Raw genomic sequence first — 20,877 nt, forward strand, 5'->3', positions numbered from 1 at the left:
GACGATTTAAAAAAAATGTAATTTGGCCCTTAATGTTCTTGCTTAAAAGACGAGCTCAGCCTCGATTATGACAAACTTAAAATTGTTGAGGACTCCCACATCCGAATAATTTAGGGTACCACACAGCAGACAAACTTTTCTGCCCTTTTGGCGCTTTTATGCGCTCATGACAAATTTTAAAATCTCATTTTTGGGATCAAAGGACTCAAGAGCTCAATTTTGGTTTCATTGCTTATTAGAACAGACAGTTAATATAGGCAGGCACAGCAGCAGCAGCAGCAGCCATACCACAAGCACTTCAGAAGAAGCAAAGGAAGTTCGGGCCGGGGATGGGAGACCATCTAGGAAAAGCTTGGAAGAGGTTCTGGTGAAGAGGTCGGCAGGGGTCACTTAACCTGTGGTCTGAATGTGGACCCCAGTGCGGTGACCCAGGACACTGCGCTCTATAAATGGCGCCGTCCTTTGGATGAGACATTAAAACCAAGGATCCCTGGCAGGGCTGTGGAGTCGGTAGATAAATGCTCCGACTCCGACTCCTCAGTTTCTAAATCTTCCGACTCCTCTGTATGTATATACTATGCTAATGTATTTTCTACATCCATTAAAGGAAAGGAAGGCAACATACATGTCATTTCACCACAGAACTACTGGCTAGGAAGCCAACACTCTACTATAATGCCAGATTAAAGACAAACACAATTGATTGGCGGCCGCAGATTGCGGGTGTCCACATGGACGGGCAGATCCAGCTTGCCGAAAATCTCGACCACCGCCCCCATCCAAAGTAATGTGATGCCTCTGTCTGCTGCAGTGGCCGTCTCCTCTGTCAGCCAGCTGGAAGTTTAGTGCATTGTGTCACTCACCGGCCAGCTGATCAGCAGAACGAGCCTCTGCTGGAGACCGGTAGGGAGATCTGTGTTCTCGGCTCCTTCGGCCCCCTTCACTAGCGCATAGCGAAGGGGGGCCGACGGAGCTGAGAACACACCAGATGATTTTTCAGGCGTTTGACGCGTGATGACTCGTTGAACGGCCGAAAAATCGGCAGTGCATCTGTAAATGTATGGGGGGCTTTAGGCTAGGTTCACAGTTCCCTGTAGCAGTGGAACACGACACAATGGAAAGCGGTGCCGCACCTTACCTGTGCATTACATACCATATAGTGACACATACAGTCAATGAAAAGCATGCTTCATGGTTACTTGACATGTTCGTTTTGTGGTAACATTATGCACTGCATGCATTGGGCTTTATTCTTACAGCAGAGAAGTAGTTCATTATGACTGTTTGTGAATTGGGACATTTCAACTTACTTTTTTAATTCCCATATAAATTTAGTAGGAGTCGGAGTCGGTTAACTTTTTGCCGACTCCGACTCCAACTCCAGGTACCCAAAATTGACATCGACTCCGACTCCACAGCCCTGATCCCTGGGCATCCTTTATAAACACTAGGGTGTATCCCGATGTCCTGGCTGAACGGCCCTCCATGGCCTGATCATTCTGCCCCCCTAATTACCCTCTGTCTCTAATTGGCTCTGTCTGTTTTTTTTGTTTTTTCTGTCCACCATGACCATCGCACCTTACTCTTATTCTATGGTAATTAATGTTGACTTATTTTATTTTCTTACTTTGTATTTTCATAAATAAATGTTGTTGTTGTCTCTTTCACCACTTCACCTTGTACCGCTCTCAGAACCGGCACGATTATAATACACGCTGCCCTATTTGAGAGGCAGCAAAAAGAAAAAAAAATAATCCGGGGCGCGAGTGACCAACACTACTTTTCTACTTCCCCACTTCAATTATAGAAACACACTAGTGAAGGCAGGATCAAGCAAAAAATGATTATTGGCAGACAATATATAGGATCACTGTAACAACAACAAAACCTTATATACATAAAATCGCGCTGCAGCGCTTCCCTTCCCCACACAAATCATAACACCAACACATAAAAACATACATTACTAATAAAGACATGAGCCAATGGAAACACACAAAAACAATGGATTTATAGTCTTTTAAATCTTATCTGTACGAGCGTTGATCTCAGTCTGTAGTGGTGAATGAGACGCCGACCATATCTCTTGTTCCGGGAAACGTTCTGATTAACAATTCCTTGTGCTTGCCCGTCAAGTCCTATCCCGTATTCCTTCCTCCCGAAAGAAAAAATCATTTGCTTGGAATGAACCCGGGTTCACCTGACGAATCCAAGAGGTGTTAATCCTTTCCCTCGTGCCTTTTCTGTTATGGCCTCCTTCTCTACTCTTTTTCCCGCCACCTATTTACATTCGGATAGCTCCTCCCCGTACAGTCTGTTGGCCCTCCAAGCCAGGTACTCCCCTCCGTCTGTATAAAGGCCAGCCCTAAACATAAAGGCGTACCACAACAACAAGTAAGGGAAAAGGTACAAACTTACAGGTACATACACATATTTTAGTTGACCGTTACAACCTCCTAATAGCTAATGTGTGGTGGACGTTCTAGTGCGAAAATGGCTGCCGCCGCATCATCCACATTAGTGATTGATGAAGTGGTTCCCCACTCGCTATGGAAAGCGCTTTGAGTAGTGAGAAAATCGCTATATTAATGTAAAGAATTAGTATTGTGATTATTATTATTATTATCTCACTATTATATTAAAAAAAAATTCCGTTGTGTCCGTGTTATTCGGCCTTGACCATTCCCCTCCACACCGCTCACCCAATCATTTCTGCTGCTGCGCACGTCCTCTCTCCGTCCCACACTCTCAGTGCTAACTCACACTTCAACACAGTCCGTTACAGCAAATTATCTATTCAAGAACATCAGATTTTAGATTGCGATAGTAAAGGAGCTGATAATGAATGTTGAATAAAAGAAAATGAACAAACACATAATAAAACAAAAATATTATAAAAGGAGAATTGTCGTCATCTTCTTTTGGCTGCTCTCGTTAGAGGTCACCACATCACATCATCTTCTTCCATATCTTTCTGTCCTCTTCATCTTGCTCTGTCACCCCCATCACCTGCATGTCCCCTCTCACCACCTTCTCTTAGGCCTTCCTCTTCTCCTCTTCCCTGTCAGCTCTACCCTTAGCACCCTTCTCCCAATATACCCAGCATCTCTCCTCTGCACATGTACAAACCAACACAATCTCGCCCGTCTAGCTCTTCTTTTCTCCACCCTAGCGGCCTGCTTCATCTCTTCTTTCGTTGGCATCTTTTTGCGTTGAAACTGATTAAGTCAGTGTTTGAGTTGCAATTACTTAGTAAGTTTTCCTTAATTTTTCACTTACGCTGGCACTTACATCTTCAGTTTGCCTCAAGAATGATTTAAGACATGAAGAGGTAGGAAAAGTAATGGCGAAGGTGATAGGTCTGAGAACGCTGCCCATACCCGTGCGCCGCACGCCTGCCCTGCTGGCTGCTGCTGAGAGTTGATTCTTCAATAAAATAAGATAAAAATAAAAAGAGGAATAACCTCAGAGGTCAAGCATCACCCCGAAAACGGATAATAGATGTCACGTAGTATATGTGTAGCAAATTTCAGGTCAATTGGTCAAATGGTTTGTGAGCTACAGGTGATTTAAAATCCTGGACAGACTAACGAACAGCCACGGTAGCGTCTTATAGAAGAAGATAATAACACAAATGAAAATGGCAGGAAGAAAAATGATGGGAGCCTTCACCTAATATTTTGCTGCATAACCTTTACAGTTTGCAATCCCTGCACACAAGCGATTCCTGGAGCTCTCCATGAGACTTCTGTACCTGTCCACTCGTCCTGAGCAAACTGCTCCAGCTATCTGAGACTTAAAGGGGTCTTCTCCAGACTGCATACTTCAGTTCTGTTCATAGATGTTTGATGGGATTCAAATCCGGGCTCCTAGATGGCCACTTCACAGTTGTCCGATGTTTTGTTCTTCACCATTCTTGGGTGCTTTCAGCTCTGTGTTTTGGTTCATTATCTTGTCGGAGGGTCCATGACCCGTGACTGAGAGAGTGGAGCTTTATAACACTGGGCAGTACGTTTTGCTCTTGACCAGGGGTGTCGAACTCCAGGCCTGGAGGGCCGCAGTGGCTGCAGGTTTTCATTCTAACCCTTTTCCTAATTAGTGACCCGTTTTCACTGCTAATTAACTCTTTTTCCCTTGATTTTAATAGCCTTGCTTTTAAGGAGTCAGTCCTTTGAATTTATTCGTTTCTTCACTAAATGACAGCCAAATAGAAATGAGATGTGAAACGAGCCAACAGATGACCAGCTAAACTGGGTTTTCAAACTCCAACCAGTTCCTTAATGAGAAGCCGATTCTTGCTGTTAATTAAACCCATTATTTAATTCTATGGCTTGTTGCTGCTGTCATTCTGCCACAGCAGACATTTCCAAAACTGTTGATTGTTCTGTTATTTCTAAGAACACCGACAAAATGTTTTGGTGAGCTGAGAGATCAGCCGTACTGAGACCTTCACCGTTTCTTTATTTTCAGATATTGTGTGATGGGCACGGGTGAGCTGCTCATGTGGCGGCTTGTTTTGTGTCCCATTATTGTTTGGCTGCTAATTAAGGAAAAATAAACAACTAAAGGGGTCTGAGTCACGTCAATTAAAACAAAGGCAAAAGAAGTTAATTGGCAGCAAAAACTGGTCACTAATGAAGAAGATGGTTAGAATGAAAACCTGCAGCCACTGCGGCCCTCGAGGACCGGAGTTTGACACCCGTGCTCTTGACAGTCTTGAGATTTCATTGTTCCCTGCACATACTCATGACCCCCCAATGCCAGACGCAACAAAGCAGCCCCTAAACATAGCTGAGCCTCCTCCATGTTTCACAGTAGCTATGGTGTCCTTTTCTTTGAAAGCTTCATTTTTTCATTTGTGGACTTAGAGCTGACAGACTTGTCAAAAAGCTCAAGTTTTGTCTCATCTGTTCAAAGGACATTCTTACAGAAGCATTGTGTCTTGTTAGCTTGCATTGTTGCGAATTCCAGTCAGGATTTTTTTATATTTTTCTTCCAACAGTAGAGTCCCTCTGAGTCTTCTTCAATTGAGTCCACTGTCACTCAAAAACGACAGATGGTGCGATCAGCCACTGTTGGACCTCGACCTTGGAGTTGAGCTTGTTTCTCTTTGGAAGTCGTCCTTGACTTTTTGTCTCTTTCTCACTATCCTTCTTCCCATGCTGGGGTGGATTTTTTTTACTTGCGGCCTCATCCAGGGAGGTTGGCTACAGTCCCATGGACCTAAAACGTGTCACGGGAACATCAAGCTGTTTGGAGATGATGGTCTTCTAGCCTTTGCCTTTCACATGCTGGTCTGTCATTTTCTTTTCGATCTCCTCAGACGATCCTTGTTCACGATGACACCAAACATCAGAGTGATGACTTTTTCTCCGTTTCAGTCAGCTGAATGACTGATTTTACGATTGGAGACCTGTGAGATACAAATTCAAGAAAACAGCTGCTTTATTTAGGACCTTTCCTAACGGTCATAACAAAACATTTTAGAAGATCTTTGTAGAATAAGCAACACTTGATCTTTTTTCACATTTGTTTTGTTTCACTCGATGACATCTCAAAGGAATGAAGGTACACTGGGGACAATTGCGTTTCACTGAATCACTTTTCAAGGGGAATACAGCAGTTTTTCAATGAGCCGGTATATTGTGCATGTCTCTAAGATCTCATTTTTTGATTTTTTTTTTTTACAAAAATTGAACCTTTCTGAAGACACATTTTCACTTTGGCATTATGGGTTATTGAGTGTAGATTGTTGGGCACAAATGGCACATTTCTTCATTTCAAATGAAATCTACAACAGAATAAAGTGTGCAGAAAGCAAAGGAGTCTTCAGTACTTTCTGAATTCATTGTACATACAGAAGATTTCCTTTGTTTATATGTTTGCATGTACTTCCACCAGTACAACAACAAGGTAAACTGGTAGCTCTAACTGTTGGTGTGTGCCAGATAACCGGCATCCCATCAAGTGTTGGTTCCTGCCTGGTGCCAAATCCAGACTGGTTTGACTGCAGCATGTAACTTTCATAACATAACTCCTGTCAATCATGAAGAATCCACTGCATCCACTTAACAGTGTCATCTCCAGACAGAGGAGTATCTATCTATCTATCTATCTATCTATCTATCTATCTATCTATCTATCTATCGTATAGTGCCTTTCTATCTATCTGTCTATCTATCTATCTATCTATCTATCTATCTATCTATCTATCTATCTATCTATCTATCGTATAGTGCCTTTCTATCTATCTATCTATCTATCTATATCTATCTATCTATCTATCTATCTATCTATCTATCGTATAGTGCCTTTCTATCTATCTATCTATCTATCTATTATATAGTGCCTTTCACATTATCTATCTATCTATCTATCTATCTATCTATCTATCTATCTATCTATCTATCTATCTATCTATCTATTATATAGTGCCTTTCACATTATCTGTCTGTCTGTCTGTGTCTGTGTCTGTCTAATTCAGATCGTCATTAACAAAAAGGCCTGTTATTGCATATGTGCTCCTGTGGGATTTATCTGCTTTATAAAACTGCAAGTTCGACTTACACAAGTTTTTTAGTTGTAATTAATGAATCACTTCTATTCATTCATCTATCTGTTTTTTTTTTGGGTTTTTTTGCAGTGAATCTGAAAGCTTGAGTAAGGACAATGCAGTGTCTTCTGAGGAGGTGCGTTATGAAGAGGAGTCATCGATTTTGCCCACCACAGAAAGTGAGGTGGAGAACAGCACGACTACTGAAGCGAGATACAATGTTGTACGACCCTTGTATCCTAAAGCTTCAAAGGTGTAGTATCATAGTCTTTTGCACTTTTCTTACTTATACACTTATGACAAAAAGATGTTCATTCCTCTAAAGATGTAAATCCTTTCACACAAATGAAGTTCTGATGTAGAAGTTGTGAGAATCCCTGTAGCTCCATTTTTGGAGTCCCTCTTCTGTATGTATTGCATTTGTTTCTGCAATAAAGTCATCTGTGTTTCACCCACATCCCAAGGATGTGCATATTAGGACAATAGTCAACCAGAAATTGGAAGGAGTGTGTGTCTGTGAGACAGACAGAAGACTCTGCCCTGATATGCCAGGCAGTATGATGAACTGGCAAAAGCACTAGACTTTAAAAGCCCAAGGTCACCGTGACGTTACCTACTGGAAGTGGATAACCTCCCAGCGGTAAAAGGGACTACTAAGGAGGTACTGAGGGATTTGGAAATTGTAGAGAGAGAAGAGCTGCTCAGATTAAATACAGTTAGGTCCATAAATATTTGGACATAAACAACTTTTTTCTCATTTTGGTTCTGTACATCACCACAATGAATTTTAAATGAAACAACTCAGATGCAGTTGAAGTGCAGACTTTCAGCTTTAATTCAGTGGGTTGAACAAAACGATTGCATAAAATGTGAGGCAACTAAAGCATTTTTTAACACAATCCCTTCATTTCAGGGGCTCAAAAGTAATTGGACAAATTAAATAACTGGAAATAAAATGTTCATTTCTAATACTTGGTTGAAAACCCTTTGCTGGCAATGCCAGCCTGAAGTCTTGAACTCCTGGACATCACCAGATGCTGGGTTTCCTCCTTTTTAATGCTCTGCCAGGCCTTTACTGCAGCGGCTTTACTTTCAGTTTGTGGGCCTTTCTGTCTGAAGTTTAGTCTTCAACAAGTGAAATGCCTGCTCAGTTGGGTTAAGATCAGGTGACTGACTTGGCCATTCAAGAATTTTCCACTTCTTTGCTTTAATAAACTCCTGGGTTGCTTTGGCTGTATGTTTTGGGTCATTGTCCATCTGTATCATGAAACGCCGCCCAATCAATTTGACTGCATTTAGCTGGATTTGAGCAGACAGTATGTCTCTGAACACCTCAGAATTCATTCGGCTGCTTCTGTCCTGTGTCACATCATCAATAAACACTAGTGTCCCAGTGCCACTGGCAGCCATGCACGCCCAAGCCATCACACTGCCTGACTCCACCATGTTTTACAGATGATGCTTTGGGTAATGAGCTGTTCCATGCCTTCTCCATACTTTTTTCTTGTCATCATTCTGGTAGAGGTTGATCTTGGTCTCATCTGTCCAAAGAATGTTTTTCCAGAACTGTGCTGGCTTTTTTAGATGTTCTTTAGCAAAGTCCAATCTAGCCTTTCTATTCTTGAGGCTTATGAGTGGCTTGCACCTTGCAGTGCACCCTCTGTATTTACTTTCATGCAGTCTTCTCTTTATGGTAGACTTGGATATCGATACACCTACCAAGCCCTGGACAGTGTTGTTCACTTGGTTGGCTGTTGTGAAGGGGTTTCTCTTCACCATGGAAATGATTCTGTGATCATCCACCACTGTTGTCTTCCGTGGACGTCCAGGTCTTTCTGCGTTGCTGAGTTCACCAGTGCTTGCTTTCTTTCTCAGGATGTACCAAACTGTAGATTTTGCCACTTGTAATATTGTAGCAATTTCTCGGATGGTTTTTTCTGTTTTCGCAGCTTAAGGATGGCTTCTTTCACCTGCATGGAGAGCTCCTTTGACCGCATGTTGTCTGTTCACAGCAAAATCTTCCACATGCAAGCACCACACCTCAAATCAACTCCAGGCCTTTTATCTGCTTAATTGATAAGACATAACGACGGATTCGAACACACCTGCCCATGAAATAGCCTTTGAGTCAATTGTCCAATTACTTTTGAGCCCTGAAATGAAGGGATTGTGTTAAAAAATGCTTTAGTTGCCTCACATTTTTATGCAATTGTTTTGTTCAACCCACTGAATTAAAGCTGAAAGTCTGCACTTCAACTGCATCTGAGTTGTTTCATTTAAAATTCATTGTGGTAATGTACAGAACCAAAATTAGAAAAAAGTTGTCTCTGTCCAAATTTTTATGGACGTAACTGTAGGCTGAAATCAAACAAATCTCCAGGACCAGATAATATTTATCCTCGAGTTCTTAATGAGTTAGCTAGTATATATCTAAACTTTGCATTGGGAAATTCTGAATGACTTGAAAATGGCAAATATTATCCCAGTATATAAAAAAGGTGACCAGGCAGTGAGCTTAATGTTCATCACTGGTAAATTAATGGGAGGAATTATTAAGGAAAAGATTAAGCAACACTTGGCAAGAATAGGAGTTTTGCTGAACATCAGAATGGGTTCAGAAGAGGGAGGTTGTGTTTTACTAACATGCCGGACTTTTATGAGGAAGCAACAAAAGGATATGATCAAAGTGGAGCATATCATATTATTTATGTTGACTTTGAGAATATATTTGATAAGGTGCCACATAAGAGGTTGGGCATCACACTTAAAGAAGTGGCAGTTCAGGGTGATGTTCTTAGATGTTTTCAGAATTAGCTCAGACACAGGAAGCAGAGGGTGATGGTGTGAGGAACCTCATCAGAATTGGCCGATTTTAAGACCGGTGACTAGCAGGCGGCAGTGCTGGGGCTGCTGCTATTTTTAATATGTATTGTCACAAAACGAGACAAAGACAGAAAAAGGTTTGGGGCAGCCACCCATGTAATTTGGTATCCTGGCTGCAAAAGTCGTTTTTCTTTCAAAATACCAGCACTGAAGTGCTTACAACAGAGTCCACAACAAGACTGTCAGAGAAGGGAAAAGGGAAGGCTTTTAAAGGGGGAGGCAGGAAGTGAGGTCATAAGGATCGGGCACGTGTTCATCATTCATTTGATTAGGCCCGGATGTGACATCAGGGGGGCCGGAGCTGGCAAGGTCTGTCTCCATTGGCTTGGTCCCAGAAGTGACGTCAAGAGAGACAGGTGGAGCCTCCCGGGTTTGGTCTACAGGGAAGTGAGAAAGAGAGATAGTGCACTCTGCCACATCCCGGCATGCCTCAGAACTGCCTTCACTCGAGCCCTTTAGCTGCCTCCCATGCGCGCGTGTGTGACAGTATAAATGATTTGGAAAGGAATATAAGTAACATGCTGTTTAAGTTTCCAGATGATTCCCAAGATAGGTGGATAGGTAGATAATCTCAAATCAGTTGAATCATTACTGAGTGGTTTGAACAGCATACAGGCTTGATCAAATTTGTGACAGATGGAAGTTACCTGTGCTATCATTAAATATAAAGTTTTACTCATAGGAAGTACATTTTAGATCAGAATACACAATGGGAAAATCCAAAGTACACCTTATGAGAAGAATTTAGGAGTCATAGTGGACTCGACACCATCAACTGCCAGGCAGGCTAACAAAACGTGAGGTTATAGAGTACAAGTCACAGGAGGTTCTGCTCAAGCTTTATAACACACTGGTGAAGCCTCATCTGGAGTCCTGTGTGCAGTTTTGGTCTCCAGGCTACAACAAGGACATAACATCTTTAGCAAACCACCTTCCGACTCTGACTCGATTTAAGTAAGGTGGTGGGCCAGGTTGTCCGGGACATTTCTGGGTTGTACAGGAACCAGGGAAGTCCCCCCGAGACTGACAGCACCCTCTAGTAGTATCCAAAGACCCTGACAGGACAGCATTTCCAGACTCCAACCACCATATACCTACGGGTGTCATAATCTGGTTCAGCCATGAGGAACACTGCTGCGCATTTGACCAGTTCATTGTTCATACCTCCTAGCCAGCTATGAATCCTTTATTCCAGCCAGGATGACCCGTCTTTCCTCCTTGGAACCTACAAGGGACACAGCTAAGCACAGAAGGAGACCAAAATAATGGCTCTCTTTCTGTTGGTTCAGTACAGCTTGGTTAGGATTGCATCCAAAGTGATCGAACTTGGCACTTGTGATTCAATCCATTACTGCTCTGCCCCTCGTTTGCAGCTAATGCCAGCAACAAGACTCACTCCTGCTGATTGGTAGCTGGATTTTGTCACTGATGTGGAAATCTTCAGATGCAATATCAGGTAGCGTTTCGTGTAGTTAAGTAGTGGGGGGCAATTTCAGGCATTTTCCAAAATCTACAATGTAATTTTTTTTACATTTATTTTCTCTGCTTTGTAATTATCAACGGTCCACATTGCCGACATACACACAAACCCCTGCTAGAGTTAGCGCTGAGTTTCCATCAGTGCCGACTAATTATTCTAAGTATGAAACCCAATCACACCCTTTAGATGGGTGCCTGTCAGTCTTTCTGAGTCTACACATATGCATGATTTATACAAAAGAGTACTTTTAGCTTATTATAAAATGAAGATTGGACAAGCCTAGCAGTTTGATTGGATGGGCACAGCTCCCTATGGCCGGCCTTCAATGAAGAGTCTGGGATAAAAAGTATAAACCTTGGAAACTTTCTGCTTTATAAGACTGGCCTTTTAGGTTAATGGGTTTGAAACCGGCAATCAAAATGAAGGAGGATGTCAAGAGGTACCCACACTTTCACTGCTATTGCTGCTTTCCGTACTGTTACTTCTAAATACGCATTTTGTTCCTTTATAACTCTGTAAGACTGGTGTTGTGTGAAATTGTATGTTTCATTTGGCAGTAATGCAGTTCCGCTATAGCTTTATATGGCCTGTTTTATACTGCTTATCTTTATTATTCTGAGCCAGTATTAATGTGCTTCCTGTCTCTAATTCAGTATTTATTAAAGTCACCTTGAATTGAAATGTTTAGTTCTTACTGTAAATGTGTGTTTTAGGAACGTGCTGAGAGAAGGAAAGAAAAGCGAACATCTTCCTCCAAGATGAGCATGCCATCTGCTTTTAACAAAGGTAAGATTTGAATTTATTATTATTATTTTTTTGGCAAGTCATACCATTCTCAACCCCACTTCATCTAATTCACTTTCATGGAAGGTCTGCGGCTTATTCTGGCAGCATGGAGTTCAAGGCAGGAAACGTCCATTAACAGGGCCCCCTCATGCACTCAAGTACAGGCACACTGACGTTATTTCTTTCGAAATCGCCATTTAACTGAACACGCACGAGATGACGGTGATGTGGAAGGAAATCTGGAGTGCCTGAGGGGAAACCCACATAGCGCAAACTCCACACTAGTGACAACAATCGACGCAGGATTTGAATCCAGGACACTAGACACGTGCCGAAGCACCTCAAGTACTAGTTTGGTATACAGACACACACACACACACGTACAGTGGATCCAGAAACTCTTCAGACCCCTTCAGTTTTGTTACGCTGCAGCCTTATCAAGTAGCAACAATCATAAGCAGGATTTTAGAAATTTTTGCCAACTTATTAAAAATAAAAAACTGAAATATCACAAGTATTCAGACCCTCTACACAGGATATACTTTTCAGCAGCCACACCACATGCATTTCAGAAGAGCTCATCTACCTGAAGCTTAGGATGTTTGGGCCCGGCCAGTACTTGAACGGGAGACCATCTAGGAATAAACCTAAGGTTGCTACTTGAAGAGGTGTTGGTGAGGCCAGCAGGGGGCGCTTACCCTGTAGTCTGTGTGTGGATCCCAATGTCCCGTTACAGTGATGGAGACACAGTGCTGTAAAAACGGCACCATCCTTCAGATGAGACGTAAAACCGAGGTCCTGACTCTCTGTTGTCACACAATATCCCTGGGCATCCTTCATAAACAGCAGAGTGTTACCCGATGTCCAGGCTAAATTGCACTTCATGGCCTAGTCATTCTGGCCTCCTAATCACTCCCCGTCTCTAATTGTCTCTCACCATTTCACCACCTAATAGCTAATGTGTGGTGAGCACACTGGCTCAAAAAAATGGCTGCTATCACATCATCAAGGTGGATGCTACACATTGGTGGTGTTTGAAGTGGCTCCCCTCTCACTGAATTGCTGAATTACTAGAGTAGTGGGGAAAAAAGCACTTTATAAATGTAAAGAATTATTATTATTTATGATTCAAACGTCAAGTTTCAAATGTTTTGCGATTTAGTAATACTTAGGCAGCACAGCTCTTCTTTATTTCTGGGATGGCGGTGTACTCTGGTTAAAGTAAAAGGAAAACTCTTAGTTTTCATCTTTCATCATTGCTGTGGACCCCCATTTTATTTGCTAGTTAAGAATTAGAGGATAATATTATAACTTAAACCGTAATTTAAGATGTTGGAGATCCTTCAGTCTTTCAGACTTGTTTAGTTAGCTAATAGCTACGTAAGTAAAACTGGGGTCCTGCCTCTCTGTGGTCATTAAAAATCTCTCATCATTTTTCAAAAGGAGTAGGGTGTACCACGACATCTGGCGTAAATTGCCCACCACAGTCTTGTTCATTCTGGCCCCCTAATCATTCCCTGTCTCTAATTGGTTAATCTTTCACCCCTTCACTAGCTAACCGCTAATGTGTGGTGCAATAATGGCTGGCGTTGCATCATCCTGGTGGGTGCAACACATTGGTGGTGGCTGAAGTGGCTCCCCTCTGTCTATGTAAAGCACTCATGAGTAAAGTGCTATATAAATGCAATTAATTATTATTATCATTATTATTATTATTACGTTTGACAATGACTCCGTCTTTTGTAATGATACATGATATATATTAAATTAGCACATGCAACAAATGCCTTGGAATGGAAATGTTGAAAATGGTGCAATTTAAGAGCGTGTCAAAAGTGACGTCGTAGGCATTGAAGACTGCAGTTAGCGGCCATGAAAGGCCTGATCCTGTGCTGGGACTATTAGCTAATCAAACAAACCTGGTGCACTGAGTGGTTTCCTGCTGTTTGTCAAATTTCTTACACCCTTTTGTTGTTACACTCCATTATGTTCAGTTAGACTAACCATATTACACTAAGTGTTAGACCAGTGCTTCCCAAACTTCATCCTGGGGACCCACTGTAGCTGCTGGTTTTTGTTCCAAGCAGCTTCTGTTTTTAATTGGACTCCTGGGCTAATTAAATGAACTGTTATTTCCCAGGTTCTGTGTTTTGGCAACAATATAGAAATTAGAAAACAAAGTCTCTCTATTATATAAAAAAATCCTGGGATGAGACGAGACTTTTTAGCCTGGGATGAGACAAGACTTTTTCAGAAAGACAATTTCATGTCCCTCGAGACAATACTTTATGCCAAGAGATTTAACCAAGCCCGGGGCCGGAAATAAAATACAAAGAGTAGATGACAAAGTAGAATGTCGTAAAGTGGTTCAAAAACGTTGACATGATACACATGCAGAGCAGGTTAGAGATAATGAAAGTACTAAAATTCGAAAGTCTCATAAAATGATAGTAAAGATCGCATCAGCACAAACGAATGGAAATTATTACTCGGTGAAATAACGGAACAGCGAAAAGAGATCGAATATATTGTTTGGATTTAATTCAAAGACTTGTAGATCATCTAGTTTGTGTTGCCATCAGGGAAAAGTAGTGTTTCTTCCCAATGCAGAGGCCTATCTGTGAGAATTAAAAGAGTTGGTGTTTGGTGAAAATGAAGTCCCGCGAGAGAAAATTTCAAATCCCGCGAGACAAGAACTTATGCAAAGAGATTTGAAAAGTCCTGCCCACATCTAAAACATTTACAACCACGCACACAGTTCAACCATTTCTCATTCGTGTGAATGCTATTGTCAGACACAGTTCGTGTAGAGAGAAAGAAACGATATTCACTCACGGGCAGTTATATGTTGCGTTGTCACAGTGTAATTCCAAACACGGAATCAAAATTCAATGCGATTTTGACGAAAAGGTAAAAGCAAAAAGAGATTTAATATATGAAGATAGGTGATATGACAAAAGTATGTAGATATTGTTTGGCTTTAAACTTGTAGATCGTCTAATTCGTTTTGCCATCAGGGAAAAGTAGTGTTTCTTCCCAATGAAGAGGCATAACTGCTTGTTGTTTGGTGAAAGTGAAATCGACATACATGAGCGGCAGAAACACGAAATGGCTGGCACATAGCACAGGCCTGGGGGTTGGCAAGCAAAGCGAGCAAGGGGCGAAGCCCCCTAGTTTGGTAAAAAGAAAAAAAAAAATATATATATATATATTAAAATGTACCAAGCAGTTATATGGTAAGAGTGTATTTTTTTTTTCTTTTTAACAATATTTTCAGTTTGATTTTCATTCAGTTTTACCAGGTGTTCTAATTGTTTAATAAATCCATTATTTACAAATTAGTGGGGCTGATTGTAACGTAGTTACAGTCATTCACGATTCAGTATTGTTTGCCGAGGTGTCTCCTCTGCTCGTTTTTAATTATCATTAATAAGATACAATGAAGGGAGCAAACTGCACAGAGAAAGGGCAAACTATAATGAAATTAAAAACAGAGTGTGAAGCGTTTAAATTGATAGCAAAAGCAGAAGTATTTCTGAATGTCTTATACAGTAAATGTAAAATCATGCTGCTGTGCTTTTCTGAATAAAGAATAAAAGAAAAAAAATACCAGCTAATTAATTGAGCCCAGCGTTACCAGGTGTTGTCACTTATTATGAACTAGCAAAATACCCGCGCTTCGCAGCGGAGAAGTAGTGTGTTAAAGAAGCAATGAAAAAGAAAAGGAAACATTTTGAAAATAACGTAACATGATTGTCAATGTAATTGTTTTGTCACTGTAGTGAGTGATGAGTGTTGCTGTCATATATATATATATATACATATATATATATATACACACACACACATAAACATATATATATACATATCTATACATATACACATATATATATCTACATATATACACATACTGTACATATACATACACACATACATACATACACACATACATACATACACACACAAATACACATATATATATACATACACACACACATATATAAACATATATATACATATACATACATATCTACATATATACACACACAGCTATTTCGTATCAGTGCAATACGCTGCTTGTTTAAACGGATAACTCCCGCTCTTACGTGCAAGTCTGCGTGGATATTATGAACTATCGTATTTGTTCAAGTTCTATTTAAATTTTAAATAGAAGGAATTTTTATTTAGTCGACAGAAATATCTTTGGTAGGAATGGTAAAAATAGACAGGAATATTATTCGTGAATAAATCAACTCAAACCTTAAATAACTTAAAAGAACAAACATTCAAATTTCTTTACTCTTATGTAATTTTATATAAAAAATAAACTTAGATTTTAAATATCCCAAAAGATTTTGCTCTCCATAAAAATATATCCTGTCAAAATTATACAAATTCAAATATGAACATGCTGCATAACAAAACCTGGAAATATAAATAAAATGTGTTCCTTTCAGCAATAACAAATCAAATCATTCAGTTGTCTTTGCTCATATGTCATTTTAGAGCTGGACGCCTGGCATCTTTTTTTGGCAACAGGTTCGTTTCTGTTTGGTGTGAGGTTCTGTGTTGTGGAGATTCTCAGGATGGATTGCAGGTGCTCATCAGTGAGGCGACTCCTGTGTGCTGTTTTGTTAGTCTTTATCACTGAGAAGAGCTTCTCACACAGATATGTGCTACCAAACATGCACAAGGTTCGAGCCGCATGTAGACGGACTTTTTGTTCTTCAAAGTCACCAAAGCGCCGTGCAAACTCAGTGCGCCAGTTTATCAGCAAAGTGCGATTTGGGAACACCGTAGTGACGACTTGGTTTAACATTACTTGGCAACAGGGAAAGTGGGGCAAGGTGCACTGGTGCATTTGTGTCTCCCATAAAAGCAGCTTCACTTGAAATCACTTTGTGATTGTGCACGGGTTAAAACGTCCGCTGAAGTGTCAGATTCTTATTTAATTCTTCTGCTTTCTGTATCTTCTGCATTGCATTCAGGTCTTTCAGGTTACCCTGATGTTTTGTCTCATAGTGCCGACTTAAATTAAATTCTGTAATTACAGCCACATTAGCTCCACAAATGAGACACACGGGTTCAGTAAACATATACTCAGCCTCCCATCGGTTTTTAAAGGCTCTATTTTCAGAATCAACTTTTCTCTTCAGCATCGTGTGAGCTAGCTTCACAATAACTTGCAGCATCATAAGCTAGACTTGATTAACGCGTAAGTGTTGGCAAGGCAGCTGAAGCGCTGCATTATGGGATCTGTAGTTTATTGTGTTACCAGCGCTTCATATACCCGGCTTTAATAACAATAATACAGTATATAAAATGATCTCGGGCGGATATAATTACACGCCGGGCGGATGTGGCCCTGCCCTTGAGTTTGACACATATGGACTAAATAGAACTTGAAAAGATATATTTTTCAAATGTGATCGCGCAATTCAGATAGAGTTGACGCGCACTACAGCCTGCATGCCTCAATAAGTCATCCTCCCTCGCTCTTACTTTTTACCGCTCATCTAATGAATACACTGAGTATGGCTTTACCAAAACAATCATTGATGACAAATAAAGTATCCATTATTCGAGAATGTAGATCGGGATATATATATACATATATATATATATATATATATATATATATATATATATATATATATACCGCGTATGCAGCGAGAAGTAGTGTGTTAAAAAGCTAGAAAAGAAAAGGGAACATTTTAAAAATAACGTAACATGACTGTCAATATACAGTATTTGTTTTGTGAGTGTTACTGAGTGTTGCTGTCATCAAGGATTTGATTATCATTATTTCTTTCAATCAGGTTCGTATTTGTAGGATGTGTTGTGTTCAAGTTACATTCCGTGTTTGTCAATCGCTGTAAAGATGACAGGTTTCATTCATCGATTCGCTTCTTACTGCATCAATAAACAGCTCGTCTTCTTCTTTATCTGAGACCTGACACACTGCATGCACGGGTTTTTTACACTGTCTTCCTTTAGCGGACATTGACTTTTTCCAACGTGTGCTTTGTTTCCGCAGTAGTTGGATTTATGAATATGCTTGTATGTATCAGACGCTTCATATTTTTGCTGCCTTTTCAATTGTGTAATTCGGTTTTGTTCAGCTCTTTGGAACTGTTGCTTTTACCTGTGCACTGCGCCAGTTCACGTGAGCCGCTCGGTGTACATGCATCGAAGGTTCCCAGCTGTGCTGGTGCCATCTCGTGCTATGTCCATGGCTGTATTTAATGTTACCTTAGTCCTGGCACTTAAAACTTTCTCTCGCAGTTTCGCTGAGTTTGTGTCAAACACCACCTTGACCATCTCATCTTCCTCTCCATAAGCACAGTCCTTCACCCGTGAATATTTAGTGGCAGTTTGCTATTGGATTGCCGCTGACGGACGGCCTTATATGGGCAGGGCACTAAATTACAAACGCCAGCGCAGCCTGTCTATGAACTTAATTTAAAGTGTAGGTTTACATCGTGCTTTGTTTCAAGTAGCAGAACTCATGAATATGGTTGTATATGTCACTCGCTCGCTTCTTATTGTTTCGCTGCCTTCTCAATTATATAATGCATGTTTTCTTAAGCGCTTTTTTGAGGTCTTCCTGGTTTTCTATGTACTGCGTGATTACGGGAGGCGTGATGATGTCACACGAAACTCCCCACGGCGTTGAAGCTCATCTCCATTACAGTAAATGGAGAAAAACTGCTTCCAGGTATGACCATTACGCGTAGAATTTCGATATAAAACCTGCCCAACTTTTGTAAGGAAGCTGTAAGGAATGAACCTGCCAAATTTCAGCCTTCCACCCACACGGGAAGTTGGAGAATTAGTGATGAGTCAGTGAGTGAGTGAGTGAGTGAGTGAGTGAGGGCTTTGCCTTTTATTAGTATAGATCTGGTTGGAACAAAAACCTGCAGCCACAGTGTGCCCCAGGACCAAGTTTGGGAAGAACTGCGCTTGACCAATAAATGACAGACTGGGGTAGATAATAGTGTTTTACAGCCGCATCACATTTATTATAAACTTAAATATCAAAACTGGATCCCATCGCATGCTGACAGGTAAAATTTTGTCTTCTGGTGCTCAAAATTCTATTTACGCATCGACCCTCTATAGATATTTGAATTAGAAGATTTTAGAAAACGGTATTGATAATTACTCAGCATCACATCCTAATTTTGGTGAGGTGCTCTCTGATTTTCTGTTTCTTCTAAACTTTGTTTATTTGGTTAAAAATATATTGTCAAGTATTGTTGTTGTTGGTATGATGGTGTATTACCTCACAGGGTTACTCTGTCTTATTCACAGTAAACTTTGCAGGCATTTGACAACAACAGGCTGATTGTGTCAGCCTCATTTACTTTGTCCCTTCAGTGCTCATCCCTTATTTCCTGTCAGTTTACTTTGACTGTCCAGTCAGTCAAAGTAAAAAACTATAATCTGACACAATCAGTTTTTCTTATTATGCAAGCTAATCAACTTCCAACTGAATGTGTGAGCATAGCTCCTTTTTCTAGTTCATTTTAAATTTCAGATAACTGTTTGTGGTTGTCCAATGGTAAGCACTGCTACCTCACAGGTCCAGAGTCCTGTTTCGGTTTTGCGTCTGTTCGTTTTCTGTGACAAGCCTGCATGTTCTCCTTGCGTCTTTGTTGTTTTTTTCACTTCCCATAAACAAGCATGTTAGGTTCACTGGTGATTGTAAATTGGCCCTTTACAGTGGCGTGCAAAACTATTCAGTCCCCTTGAAAGTCAACTTAATTCTCTGCATGTTAGAAGATTTGTCCACATATTTATCTTTCAGTATTTTTAATGTGAAATCTTATGTTGTCACAATACATTTCCATCCATCCATCCATCCATTATCCACCGCTTTTCCGAGGTCAGGTCGCAGGAGCAGCAGCCTAAGCAGGGAAGCCCATACCTCCCTCTCCCCAACCACCTCCTCCAGCTCCTCTGGGAAGACCCAGAGGCGTTCCCAGGCAGGCCGGGAGATATAATCCCTCCAGCATGTCCTGGGTCTGCCCTGTGGCCTTCTCCCAGTAGGACATGCCCGGAACAGCACCCCCCAAGAAGGCGTCCGGGGGCATCCTGACCAGATGCCCAAATCACGTCAACTGACTCCTCTCAATGCGAAGGAGCAGAGACTCTAGTCCGAGTCTCTCATGGATAACTGAACTCCTCACCCAATCTCTAAGGGAAAGTCCAGCCACCCTGCGAAGAAAACTCATTTCGGCCGCTTGTATCCGCGATCTTGCTCTTTCAGTCACTACCCAAAGCTCGTGGCCAAAGGTGAGTATAGGAACGTAGATTGACTGGTAAATCGACAGCCTCGCCTTTTGGCTCAGGTCTCTCTTCACCACGACGGACCGTTGCAGAGCCCACACTGCGGATGCCACACCGATCCGTCTGTCAACCTCCCTTTCCATTCTTCCCTCACTCGTGAACAAGACCCCGAGATACTCCTTCACTTGAGGCAGTAATGTGTTCCCAACCGGGAGAGAGCATTCCACCCTGGATGTTCTGGGGCTGTCCTGGTTGACACGTCTCTGCAACATCACATGGACATCGGGGGCAGTGCCTCTGGATTGGCACACCGGGGTGGTGGTCCCCCTTTTTAAGAAGTGTGACCGGAGGATGTGCTCCAACTATAGGGGGATCACACTCCTCAGCCTCCCCGGTAAGGTCTATTCAGGGGTGCTGGAGAAGAGAGTTCGGTCGATGGTCAAATCTCGGATTCAAGAGGAACAGTGCGGATTCCGTCCCGGCCGTGGAACACTGGACCAGCTGTACACTCTGGCCAGGATCCTGGAGGGGGCTTGGGTGTTTACAATATATTTCCAAAGTCCAAATAAGCCATTTTTCTGTAGATATTTAACTGAAAAGTAAAAACTCCAAAGTTAATCTTTGCCTAAGTGTTCAAGCCCTACACATTCATACTTTGTCGAAGACCCTTCTGCAGCAATGACAGCCTTCATTCTTTTAGGGTCAATATGTTCCAGTTTTGCACTTTGTTCAGGAATGAGTCCTTTCCAGTCTTCTTGGCACAATTGATCGAGATCTTCAAGGTTGGTGGGCTGGAACTTCTGGCCATCATTTTTCAAATAGTGATGCAGATTCTCGATACAGTTAAGATTAGGGATTTGACTCTAAAACATCCACCTTTCTG

At 41.4% G+C, this 20,877-nt stretch overlaps 1 protein-coding gene across 1 annotated transcript in view; it reads left to right on the forward strand.

Moving 5' to 3' along the window:
* cntln (centlein, centrosomal protein) overlaps window positions 1–20,877 on the forward strand; it is a 503,405-nt gene that overhangs the window by 348,201 nt on the left and 134,327 nt on the right. The window contains exons 17-18 of the mRNA XM_039758210.1: window positions 6,644–6,806; window positions 11,630–11,702. Coding sequence (XP_039614144.1) covers window positions 6,644–6,806; window positions 11,630–11,702 — 236 coding nt within the window. The remainder of the gene's footprint in view (window positions 1–6,643; window positions 6,807–11,629; window positions 11,703–20,877) is intronic.

Source organism: Polypterus senegalus, chromosome 7 (assembly GCF_016835505.1).
Source record: "Polypterus senegalus isolate Bchr_013 chromosome 7, ASM1683550v1, whole genome shotgun sequence".
Taxonomy (NCBI): Eukaryota; Metazoa; Chordata; class Cladistia; order Polypteriformes; family Polypteridae; genus Polypterus; species Polypterus senegalus.